A 13690-nucleotide genomic window follows, 5' to 3' on the forward strand; every position below is an offset into this window, starting at 1 on the left:
AGTAAACATGGTGAAGCTGCATTTAGCATTCATTCAGAAAGCTGCAGCTTGGGTCCTTACCAGGACGAAGAGATCGGAACATATTACTCCTGTCCTAAAGACTTTACACTGGCTTCCAATTATCTGTAGGATAGATTTTAAAATGTTCCTACTTGTCTATAAATCACCAAATGGTTTGGGTTCTGAATACATTAATGAAATACTGATTGAATATAAACCCGGTAGGGCTCTGAGATGTGCAGATCCAGGTCAATTAGTGAGGCCCAGAGTTCAAAGTAAACATGGTGAAGCTGCATTTAGCTGTTAGGCTGCACACAAATGGAATAAGCTGCCAACAGCAATGAAGTCAGCCCCGAGTGTAAAACCTTTTAAAGCCAGGTTAAAAACTTTGCTTTTTTCTCATACCTTTGATTAAGGTCCTCTACAAAAATTTAAATCATGACTTCCAAGGCCTGTAAAATCAAATGTCGACACTTTCCACTTACTGTGAGGACATGTGGGCACTTTCCCATGGGAACGCCAGGAGGAGGCGCGGTACAGTCCAACGTTTCCGGGTAGCCTTTTGCACTTGTGTAAAGTGGAGAAGCGATGAACACCCCCGCGGTGGTCTTCTCTGGGAACCCCAGGCATGACCAGCGTGGCTAATAGCAACAGTAAAATCTGCATAGTAATCATCCACCTTGGCTCCATTTCAGCAAATATCAAGCAGATTCGGTAATATTCCGGAATCTTCCCACTGACTGTCCTTCATGCTGCCACACTGGCAAATACACAAACCCCTGTGGGCTGGCTTGACAATGTTTTCCCTCAGTACACTGGCATCTTAATGAGGACATCCCTCAATACAATGTGCAATGGTAGAGTCCTCACCCCCCTTTAAATCTCACCATCCCATCCTTCAATGAGGCCTTTTCATGTGCCGTAATACTCCTTTTACTTATTTTTGGGGAACGGGGGGGACGTTCCATTTTTTTCTTGGGATGTTTCTATGTATGCGACGCAACAGGGGATCCTGTTAGTTTCCATGCTGAGCTGCTCAGCTGCCATTCACACGCGTCGGACCCCGGCAAAAAAACCCAGGCCCCTTGACAAAGAAGGCCGAAGGAAAATGAGCCTGCATTCCCTTAGCAACTAAGACGATTTAATGGCTTTCATTCCCTTCTTGCTTCAACTCAGAACTGGGTAAGTTAAAACAAAGATGCTTTTGTTAAGACACAAACAAACAGTAAATGAAGACATTCAAATTTTTTATTCATTAAAAATTAACTCACTCAAAATGTTTACATTATGCTGATACTATGTTTGTCCTGCATGATATTCCAAATCGGCAAAAAAGTTATTAGGCCAACTCACATTGGAGTATAGAGCAGCATAGGACATGGTGCAAGCGCAACCAAGCCATGTCTCCTATCTAGTAATTAATGGTGATATTAAAAATTAAAACAAACGAGCGTTTTCTCCCCAGAATCACGACCCCAAACATTTTTGGGGAAAAAAATGAAAACGTTAATTTTTATTTTATTTTTACAATTTTTGATTATTCCGCAATTAGAGTATGCAGACGGCCAGTTGCTCATCCCTGATTTAGACAAAAGTAGTTTTTGCCACCATCTTACAACAACTATAGACAATTGCAATACAGTAGACCCCTTTTTTGGGGGGTGTTGAATACTCGCGCGGTTTCACTCTACACTATGCGTAATACAATTTCACTCAAACATAAAGATTAAAAAAAAAGTTCACCATTTTTGTTTGCATATGCATTCTGTCATATTCTTGTGACAATTACATCTAGTAACGGTCACGAGCATGTACCCGGAAAACATCCCCTCGAATTAAAAATCTCAAGGTGCCATGTCCAAAAAGGGCAGGTCAGCCATTTTGGTATGAAGTGGCCAATTTAGTCAGTTTAGCTGCTATAGGCCTAGTACGTCATTTTGTTCATTTCCAGGAGTCCTTAAACTAAACGTCCTAGAAATGTTCACATCATATGGACGATGAGTGATAAAAAACCTGCAAAGAATTTAAAAAGGTTGTGCGTGTGGGTGAGCGAAGCATGGCAGCTACATTTTATGACTGGAAATCCCTCCCTGAAGACATTCTGAGTCTCCCCCCTACTGTAAGAGAAATATATATCTTACCCTCTTTTGTTCAGGGTCCTCTTCTGTAATGAAAGTCATAAAAAGTCCACAAAAAAGCATATTTTTCAAATTGTCCAATGTTAGACTCTAAAGGCTGCACTAACAGCTATTTGAGTGAAGACATATTCCGAATGGAGTATTTGTACATAATAGTAAATGGACGTCAGCCAAAATGTGAATTAGGCCAGAAATGCCCAAAGCTTCCCACTGATTTACCTGCAAAACACTACAAATAAAGAATAAAAGAGCTCAATCACACAGAGTTCCTTTGGCTTTCTCTTTATCTGTTCAAAGCACCTTGGGGAACGCATGCTTGCTGCCAACTCCCAGAGACAACAAATTTGGCTAAGCCGCTCTGCACATTTAAAAAAAATATATGATAAAAAAAAAATGTTCCTCAAGGACAGAAAATACAAGTTTGAAGCTTTCACCAAAGCATGAAAAACTTGGCCATGAAACTAACAGCTTCACAGTTGTTGTACAAAAGTAAATTATCGCTGTGCCAATGTTTCATGAGGGCAATTGCATCTCTGTTGATTTATGGTGAGCAGCTCACCCGTCAGTGCTGTTGAACATTATTCATTACTTACTTTCCTTATTTACTTTTAATTATTCCCCATATTTTGGTTCCATATTCTGGCCACATGCAATGACCAAAAGTCAAATCCCTTGTGATGGAACATTCTGTCAAGTACAATGTGTTTCGAATTTGTTAGCGGTCCAACAAAACCTCTACAAGTTACTCATTGAAGGATTTGTCCAAAATGGTTTTGAAATGGCTGCCTCAAACAAAATGTTTGGCTTCCTGTGTGTTTTCTCATATTCATTCTTAAAACTCTTTCGTGGGTCTACTTATGTAGTGTACTTACTTACAATCGACGTGACTACCAAATTTTCCCTAAAGTCTCAGAGTTTTGAGTTTCATGGTGAGCCTTCAAAGTTGGGTGGCATTCGCCTCCTGCAAGCAAAAGTGTAAATGTTCACAGTATAACAAACGGACATCTATAGAATTGATTTTTTTAGAGGACCCTCGGATATGGCCAAATGATTGTAAAATGGCTGCTACAGTACAAACTACAATGGCAGACTTTGTGTCCTTTTGGGGAATGGCTTCCTTGGAAATGGCCAAATTATCATAAAATGGCTGCTACAAACCAAAATGGCTGACTCTGTGTCCTTTTTGAAATTGGCTTCCTTGGAAATGGTCAAAATGACAGTTTCAAATGAAAGTGACTGACTATCTGTGTCTTTTCAGGCATGGCTCCTTTAGACATTTTTTTCTGTGTACGCGTATGATAAATATGCTGACAAAACTTCATGTTGCTCACTGTCAATGGCTATATTTTCTACAAAAAAACAACTTTTTGATTGAGTCATTCGACCTTTGATTTCTCTGTGAGTCAATTAAGTTCCCCACCATGCTCAACCTACACAAAAACTCAAATCCCTCACAATTTCGTGCTGCCTATGTATCTGGTATGTAGTTCAAATTTGGTAGCAATCAGACAAAATCTTTAGGATAAGTTCATCTTTGAAGGAGCCCAGAAAAAAAGGCCCTGAAGTGTCACCTTCAAACCATAACTGGCGTGGTTTCTTGAGACTTTCTTCAGACTTTTTGTTGGTCTCCTCATGATACACATGACTTAATGTTGCTGAGCTTCAATGGGGACTGAAGTGAAAAAAATAAATAAATTAAAAAAAAAGTTGTTGGTTGACAGTCTAGTACTTGCTATTCAAACTTGATAGCATTTCGACAAAATCTAAAGGACAAGTTGATCTTTGTAAGACCCCTGGAAATGGCCAAAATGACTCTAAAAGGGCCACTTCAAACCAACTTCTTTCTGTGCCTTTTCTGTAACTGGGTTTTAAACTTTATTTTTGGGTCTCCTCATGATAGACATGCCTACCAAATGTTATGTTGAAGTGAAACTGGCTTTGGCGGTTGAATGTTCAAAAACAACCTTATCGTTCATTTCTCAACTACATGCAAAGTTGTGACAGTTGGACAAAATTCCTTTGCCAAAATGGCCTCCTCAATCTAAAATGTCTGACTTCCTTTCTTTTGGGAGTGGCTCCATGAGACTTTTTGTGGGGGCCTAATCATGATAAACATGCCTTATGTCATGTTGTGAGAGCATAACATGTGATTTGGGTGCTGAATTTTCTAAAGAAAAAAGCCGACTTGGGGGTGTCACGCCTTAAAAATTAAGCATGTTTTTTTTAAATTATTCATATTAAGAGAAAGCTCTCTAAATGTCGAATTTACTTGCTGCAAATTAATGACAGCAGCACGCAGCAACACTTCCAGGCTCACTTTCTCTCTATCTCTCACAAAATGTATTCCATCTCTGTCAACAAACAAAGGTGTTTCCCTTTACAACTTCCTGTAGGAATGTTGTGTGATTTATACGCGTGGCCTTGACGCCTCCTCCCCTTCCGTGCCAGTCTGGTATGGAAGCGACGCAAGGAGTGAAGGCGAGGCAGACATTAATTAGAGTTGGGGAGGAGATGGCAGACGACCTTGGGAAAAGGTAGATTGTATTTCTGTCGGCGAGGGCCTCGCTAAAAGAGGCAACAAATCATCTCTGATTGCACACCAAGGGAGCCTCCAAGAAGCACCTGAAGGAAAAACAGGTCGCCATTTCAGATTACAAATGTGCCCTGATGGTGGCACAGTGATATTTGCATATGATAATGTGTAAATTGTATACTGCATTGAGAATGAATTAATAACGATGATGCGTAGCGAATAAAATATTGATGTTATGCTTGTTTAGCAATAGCAATAGCAACAAAAAGACTGTCTTGTAAGGTCTCAATAAAAAAAAGAGCTGAAATTTTAACTCTAAAAGAAATGTTGTCATTCAGTGTTTTATTTTCATGGTATCACAAGACAGGACCTAACATTGTGGATGCCGAGTATATCTCTATTGGAAGGAGTGAAAAGGAACACTGTCCCATAGAGAACATAATGTGTCTGTGTACAGGGAGCTGCGGCTGAGGTTAAGAAGGAGATGAGGTGGGGGGTTTGGGGGGTCCAGCACAAAGCACGATGAGGCGATAAACAGGCCCTTGCTTTTCCGCTTGCCCGCACACGACCGATCCCTCCCTGTTTTTCCCAGTGGCCTCACATTAGCATTTGTTTAGCGTCAGTTCAGACATTCAAAAACAAAACAAAACATTAAGATACCTCGTCACATCCTAGCAGTATGGCTTAAAACTCGAACCCTGGCTTGAACCCTCATTTGGAACCTAAAACACACTAACTTGAAGCCCTAATTTGAAACCCTAGTCCTGATTTGGAACCCCAGACTCGAAGGTTTCATGCAAGCTTGAAACCCTACTTTGGAACCCTAACTGGAACCCATACGTGTTGCTTTGGAATCCTATCCCTTATTTGAAAAGCTAAACCAAGTTTGAACTTGAAACAGTAGAGCTGTCTTGAATGCAAATAATCCTAAATTCTCAATGCTAACAGATCTCTCATTATGACGTTTTCTGGCCGGTTCATCGAGTGAAAGGGGCTTGCGATGACAGCGTCATTCTCCTCATTACAATCGAGCAATCAATCTAAAGTATTTCAAAGCTGCTTTTTCAAACTCAAACTTCAACATTGGGAACGGGAACGGGGAATTACCTGAAATAAAACGTTCTCGAAAACAATACAAGAGTTTTTATCCACTTGTAATCGATGCTTTGATGGGACCAACGACTCCTCAGCCTGTGCTTCTCTTTCTTTCTTTATTTATTTCTTTCCTTCTTTCTTTCTTTCTTTCTTTTCTTTTTCTGTCCACGCAGCTGCCAAAACAAACTGGCGCTGCGATGAGCGTAATAAATATGAGCGATGGGATATCGGCTGGTGTTGACCTCACACCGCGCGCCCAGTCGGGGGAGCAGGTGCTGCTTGGTTTTTTACGACCTGCCCCCCCCACCCTTTCCTCCATTTACTGCCTCCCACCGCCATGTGATGATATTCGCTGTCACACACAAGCTCATTTTGGCCTGAGCTTCACAAGTAATATGACTTGAAAAACTAAGGCTTGAAGCCCTATCCCTGGCTTTAAACCCTAACCCTTGTTTAAAACCCAATACAAACCCGAAACCCTCATTAAATACGACAACAATTGTTTGAAATCATGTTTCACGCTTGAAATTCTATTTTAAATTCTGATTTCAAAACACAACCCAAGCTTCAATAAACTAATTTGTAACACTAAACTCACTTGAAAACTTTCACCTTTTTTGAAACTTTATACCAGACCTAAAACTTTAGTTCGAAACCATGACGATTGTTGGAAACCTTAACCCTGATTTGACTCTTTAACCATGGCTTGCAACCCTAACCTTGGCTTGAAACCTAATTTTGAAAACTTATCACAGGCTTGAAACACCAACTATCAACCCTGACACTGATTTGACAGCCAACTCTTTTTTAAAACCATATACACCAGGCTTGAAATTTTAATTAAACTGGTTTTGCAGCGGAGTCCCTTGCCGCATCGTTTCAAAAAGGCCTACATCTGTCGGCCAATCAAATGACAGTGACGTCATGGCTCTGCTCGGCCTGCATTTCAGAAACACCTCGGGGGAGGTTGGGAAAAGCGGTTCCATTGCAATTGTACGGCCCCGACAACATGCAATGGAAAAGCGAGCACACAGCAAACCCTGGCTTAAAACCTGAGAACCCTAACCTTGTCTTTAAATCTTAATTTGAGCCCTATGTCCGTCTTGAATCCCTAACTCATGTTTAAAACCCGATCCCAGGCTTAGGTGGCTTCAGACCCGTCGATAAAGCAAACATCTTTTAAAAGTACATTTCTTCAACGAAGATGAGACCGTTTTGACACTAAACACTCACACTCACATCCATGCCCTCTTCTTGCCTTCCTTGCAGAGCCCACACTGCTATTCGGGCTGTTTCTTAAATTATCCATCCATCCATTATCTATAAACTAGACTAATTTAACTAAGCTGCGTGGATGGGGGGGATGAGAATGCAATTGGAAGAGGAACAAGAATTCCCTGTGGTCCCATCCGGGGGTAGCTTCAGTGCGGTTGCCATGGCACCTTGTCATGAAGATAGAACATCAATGCTGTGAAGATGGGCAGTGAATATATACAGTAGATATGTATACAGGAAGTCATCGATTTATGAACGAGTTCCTTTCCTACACTGGCGATGTAACTCGAATTTCCGTGCTTGTTGGATTTCGCCATTGAAGTTGAAATTTGTCAAAATACTTTGTATAAAGAAAGCATAAGACTCTGTACTTAGCATTGCTGCTGATAGGTGGATGGAGAAGGATGAGAGGAGGGCAAAAAAGGACAGGGCAAAGATACTGTCACCGCACAAACAGACATGATTGAGGCACGATCGAGACACTCTGCGCATGCTCAACCACAAGGAATCCTGGTATTTGTAATGCAGGAAGTACTTGTATGCCCAATTTGGAGTGCAACCCACCGCAAATACACAAGCAGAGGTAAACAAGCTCAGAGGCGCAGCACAAAAACACACTATGGTGCGAGGAGAAAACCGGCTGCTTCATTCCTGTGGTGAGTGACATGAATATCAAGTGTTTTATTGACAGTTGAAAGTAAAGTTGGCCAACAGTGACCGACGCTTACCCCCTGTGGCGTCGGGCCGGCTGTCGGCACGTCACGCTGGAAAAATACACCGTAACGACAAACACCGACGCTGACCATTAAAGTACCTTTTGCGCATGCGTGAAATGTAATACCCTTCCATACCATCGGCGGTAGTAGTCACTATTTCTCATGATTAGGAAATTCCAACGCTATTGGCCTGGGGAGGATTATAAAAACGTAAACAACGCATTCAGCTATATTTGTCGCTCACGATGAACTCAGACGCAAAGAAACCCTCACGTTCTTAACAGTATCGTGTAATACTTACAGTGTCAACTCTCGCTCTTGCACTTGGAAGAAGATTAAGGCAGCAACGGCATGCTCACTGTTTATCCGCATTTGTCACTTCCGGTGAAACCCTATCGCCTGCCTTGAAAATCTACTTTGAAGCAATATCCCTTACCTTGAAACCTTAACCCTGGCATGAAGTCAGAGGTGAGCATCATCAATCCGTCAGACAGCAGTCAGTATTTCAGGCCAGCCCAGTCCGGCCGAGTTGTCAGCAACAGCCAAATGGTGGCGAGTGACTGGTAGTACATGTCACACGCAGGTGCCACACACATGACAATCATGCAAATAAATAAATCGATCAATCAATAAATAAAAAGTATAACAGTGTTGTATACCTTTCAGTCCCACAGACCGCAATGACATTGTCCCATATTGTTTTTATTTCACCAAATCACCAAGCGGGGTGTGTATGTGTTTCTGTTTTACTTTATTTGGCTGCGCTTCTGCTTGTGTGGCACCTGCGTGGAGTGGAAATTCCGTTCTCAACGCCGATTGGTTGGTCGCCCACAAGGGCCGGCCTGAAATAGTGACGACATCTCACTGACGGACTGACGATGCTCACCCTCGCTTAAAACCCTACTTTGAAACCTTAACCGTGTGGCACAAAACCATAATAACTCTTGGAAACCACAACACTGAGTTGAGTTTGTTTGAAACCATGAAACTGCCTTGAAGCCCCACTTCTTAACACCCAACTCTTGTTTGAAATCCTAAACCTGGCTTTAAACCCTAACTTAAAAAATTAACCCTGTCTTGAAACCCTACTTTGAAACCTGAACAGTATAAATGTGACACCTGCTGTGTTCAGAATCTCATTAAACTCTCCTCATAGATGGACACTCTTATTTCTACATTGTGGAGTTGGTGGGGGTTCATTTCTTTCTGATTTTAGTCCCAACAACATTTCAGCCTTTTTTAGCCATTCATTGTTCATCTGCGCCCTTCGTCATCATCGCAACCTGACAAAATAAAGTCTCTGTGTTCCGCATCAGCATTTGTGGTTCTCAATGGTGGCAGAGTTGTAAATATTCCCTGTGAAGTCACGCTCGGCCTCTCATGTCGACAAAGGGGAAAAAGATGTGCGCCGCGTGTGTTGGCCTGTGCGGCGTTAGCTCATGGCGCTCATTCATTATAAATGGGATGCGATACTGCCATATCGGGAAATGATTTGAGGCGCTCTGAAGGGAGCAACGAAAGCTTTGAAAGTGTTGCCAAAGTCAGGCTCATCACAGCGCCGTCAAAAAATCATTTGTACACTAAATCCTAACACTTGTTTGAAATCCGAACCTTTGTCTGAACCCTTGTTTAACACCCCAATCCTGTCTTGATACAATATTTTGAAACCTAAACGCTTGTTTGAAACCCTAATTTGAAATTGAGATTCTAATCCTGGTTTGCGATTTATTTGAAATCCTAACTCGGATTTGAGACTACTTTGAAATCTCACCCCTTGTTCAAAATCTGTCTTGAAACCTTACTTTGAAACCCTAAACTCAAACCTTTACCATTGTTTAAAGCCCTAATCCAATCTTGAAAACCCATCTTGAAAACCCAACTGTCTTGAAACCATAAATTGAACTTGTAAACCTGACCCCACCTTGATCCCCCAATTTGAATGATGCTAACCCTATCTTGAATCACTAACACAAGCCTTGAAATCCTAATTTGAAACAATAGTACTGGTTTGACACCCAACTTTGAAAGCTCTACCTTGTTTAAAACCTTATCACTGTCATAAAACCATCATTTGAAATGCAAATCCCCGTTTGAAAATCCAAGCCCAGGTTTGAATCTCTCTTTTGAAATCATAACCATGTTTTGAAACCCTAACCCTCATCTGAAACCCTATAAAACCCTATCCAGAACTGTGCCAGCTGTTTGTCGTTTACTATAAATGCTCACGCTCTTGTTTCGGCATTTGTGTTTTGTTTTATTTTTATCCACCATTATTGTCTGTTTCTGTGTTTCTGTTTCTTGGGGTTATGGAACAATGTTGATTAGGTGCTTCCTTTAATCAGGCCTTGTTTACGGCCATGTTTCCCAACCTTGACATTTTACATTTCAAAAATACACAGAACACCACCAAATAAAAATGGAGGAGAAGCAGCAATAAAACAGGCCAAAATCATGTCAGGGGGTGAGACAGGGCAAAAGACTAGTTGCATTACTAGGTGTGGTTTCACCAAATGCTAGAGCGTACAAATCAGTATCAAATCCAGATCTAAAGATTTGTACAGTTCTAATTTCCACAGGCAGAGAACTCCAGGGGCACTGAAGCCCGAATAGAGAATGCTCTAGAATCTACTGACTTCTCTATTAGGTATTACTGTCCCCAAAGACCAGTATTTTATAAGTGTGGGGCTCGGGATGTAAGGCAAGGAAAGCAAGGCAGCTTTATTTAGGTCTATTATTTGTGGATTTCGGCTCTTTGGGGGAACACTGGCCTTGCAGACAAGCAGATTGAGTGGCAGCCTTGCTTCAAATCCCCTCTCCCATTCACGAGCCAATGATCCGAGTAAAACAAAGGCGGCCTTGTTATACGCCATCACATTCAGTTTTATCGTGATATCAAGCAAAGGTCAGCGCGGAGTCGCAATCAAACATGAGGCGAGTCGACCTTTCAGACACTTAACGTCCCCGCTAATGCTCGTCAGCGCCGCTTCGCTCCAGTGCCCGCTTGAAAGCGACAGCTGTCGAGATTGTCTCAGCGTTCCCCGAAGCGAGCCCTCGCCGGGTATTAGGACACATTAGGCTCATTTCCGACTCGCCGAGCGGCCCCGATCGATTGGTTTCGTTCTCATGCGTTGATGGGATTAAAAATAGCCGGATTAGGAATAACTCGTGGAGCCATTAAATACTATCAGACTGACTATCATTTGAAGAACATCATTGCTTTAGTGTGTTGGCAGTTACAGTAGCATCCTCATACATGCTGCATACTCACAGCTCATCACAAATGGGCATCCTATTCATTTTCACCCACAGACAGCGCTGTGGTTTTGTGTTGGTTACACCTTTACTACCGGTCTAAATGTAGAAAGTCAAAATCCAAACACTGATAGACACTTTTCCGCTGTCATAAGGAACAAATGACACCGATGAGTACGACGTTAAAGCATAGCATCCGGTACCTGTGTAGCCCAAAGAGTTGTCATCGCCGTGTCCCGTGGTGGGAGCTGCCGTCGGAGCCTCTCCCAGCCCGTTCTGCGCCACTCCCGTCTCTGTCAACAATAACACCACAGGGACTGAGAACCCGGACGCCACTTCCACATGGTACCCGCTGCCAGCTGCACCCACGATGCAGGCCCAGAGCAAACACAGGCTCCATCCTTGCCAAATAGCCATTCCGGTCAAGAAGAGTAATGCATCTAAAATATAATTATCAGCAGTGGCGATGGAGTTGAATAACTGAGCTTCTCAGCAGGAGGTTGTCGTCGTGTCCTGTAAGCTGCTTGACATCTAAGTGAGTGTGAAAACAGTCCAGTGTATCAATAAGTGGCTGCACCCCTAACAAGGGTACTGAGGGGGGCAGACTGACACTCAACATGATTGACAACCCCCCCCCCCCACACACACACACGCACACAGTGGCTTGATGCAAATACAATTATGCACCATTAATTGCTAATCAGAGCCTTTTGATGGTGACTTTTGTGTCATCTTCAAAATGACAGGCGGGTGTGAGGGCGGGACAAATCAGACACAGCCGTGCAAAAATCTCTTTGTGGGTCAAGACGGGTTCATTTCAGGGACCACTCGTCCACTCCCCCTGCATCCTGCCTTTTGCACCTCACCGAGTGTCAATCTGTCCCAAGTATTTGTCTCCTCAGTGAGGTCAGGCTTGACTTGTGAGAGACAGCAGGCGGCCAGACGGGAAATTTCAGTGGAGAGCACTTGAGACCGGCCAACTGTGACCACTGAAGGCGGAGACTCACTTTCCTTCTCTTTATTTCTATTGTGCAAGGTGGCGGTTATCATGAGTAACTGGTTACGGGCGAGGGGATTTGGGGGTGGGGGGTTAGGCATGCATCATTATATGACACATACATTAAACATGTGCACATGTGCCCATGTGCCCATGCTGTGAACTACTTTTTCTTTTTGGACTATGTATTATTTCTACTATAGTTCTGTTGCACAAAGTAGTAGTATTGAAATGTACTGCACATAAAAGTTCAATAAAAATGTTGCTAAATTTACAGGGGAAGTCAAGGCAAACATTATCTTTGCAATATGGTCAATGCCACACGTTGAGAATCACTCTTCGAGATGTCGTGTTTATTTCAATTCGTGACTCACTATTTGGCAAGTGAAACAGTTGGTGCAACTGGAAATGATTGCTCAACACTATTTGACAAACAGGTCAATGACTCCCTTATGCTAAGTATAAAAAAATAAAGTGATCAAAACCCTTAAAAAAAAATAGTTGTTTTGTCTTAGTTTGAAAAACACACAAAAGATGCTCGAAGAACCCGGCGTCATGCTGTGCCTGACTTGTCACCAGGCGCACATGCCCATACACTCACAGAGTGAAATCTGGACGATGACATGAAAGCTGAGATAAAAGCAGCAGAAGCATGTGACTGTTTGAGCGCGACGGCGTCAGGCTTTGTGTTCATACTTGTCACAACTAAAATAGATCAAGAGCAGTGGAACGTCTTCATGACTTCATCCTTGATGCCCAGCTAGTCTCTCACTTACCCGGTACCTTTTTTTTTCTTATAACAAAAAGTGTTATTTTTTTTATTTTTTTTACAATATACCTTTCCTCAGTTGTCAAGGAGATGGCCCTGGATTGAAGTGATATGATGATTTTGTTCATTCTGCTCAACAATATAAATTGAAATACAGCACTGCGCATTACAATATTTGACAAATTAATTGAGATGAATTAATTGTATTGAAATCCCAATTTGAAAACCCTACTTTAAAAGCTGTATCAAAATGTCACACATGGCTGGAAACCCTTCTTTGAATACCCAACCCTTCTTTGAAACCCTATCCCAGGCTTGAAACCCTAATTTGAGAATGAGAATGACTTTATTATCATTGCACAAGTACAACGAAATTGAAGTAAGCAGTGGAAAGCCTTATACCTGGCTAGAAATCTAAATTTAATACACCAAAGCTATTATAAAACCCTAAATTTAAACCCCAACACTTGTTTGAAACCCTATCCCAGGATTGAAGCCCTAATTTCAAATCCTAACCCTGGTTCGGAAGCCTGGTTTGAAACACTAACGCTTGCCCAACCCCTAGTTTGAAACACAGTCCCTTGTTTAAGCTTGACTCTAAACCCTAATTGTAAACTTTAACTTCAAAATGTAACTGTGGCTCAAAACCTTAACCATTATTTGAAACACCAATTTGAAAGCCTGATCATATGTTGAAATCCTGCTTGGAAACCAAATCAATTGTGAATTGGGTGTAGCCCTTGTTTGCAACCCAATTCACAATAAACATGATTATAATTCCTCATTAAAATCGTCTGTCTGTTCTTCTTATGAAATCAAGTGCAACCGGATCAGAGTCAACTTCAATTATATTGTGCAAAATAAATATTAAATTGACACAATTTATTAATAAAACGTAGAGGCTTCTCGCCAATA

General features: G+C 41.9%; 1 protein-coding gene across 2 annotated transcripts in view; it reads right to left on the reverse strand.

Annotated features, from left to right (window-relative positions):
* Positions 1–13690, reverse strand: part of robo1 (roundabout, axon guidance receptor, homolog 1 (Drosophila)) — a 276461-nt gene that overhangs the window by 173144 nt on the left and 89627 nt on the right. The window contains exon 3 of one of the 2 annotated variants that reach the window (XM_086035532.1): positions 11213–11302. The exons of the other annotated variant lie outside the window; for it this stretch is intronic. Within the exon in view, the coding sequence (XP_085891658.1) occupies positions 11213–11302 (90 nt within the window). The remainder of the gene's footprint in view (positions 1–11212; positions 11303–13690) is intronic. 2 annotated transcript variants of the gene reach the window in all.

The sequence above is a fragment of the Filicampus tigris genome, chromosome 7, assembly GCF_054856515.1.
Source record: "Filicampus tigris isolate MCC_2025a chromosome 7, RoL_Ftig_1.0, whole genome shotgun sequence".
NCBI lineage: Eukaryota > Metazoa > Chordata > Actinopteri > Syngnathiformes > Syngnathidae > Filicampus > Filicampus tigris.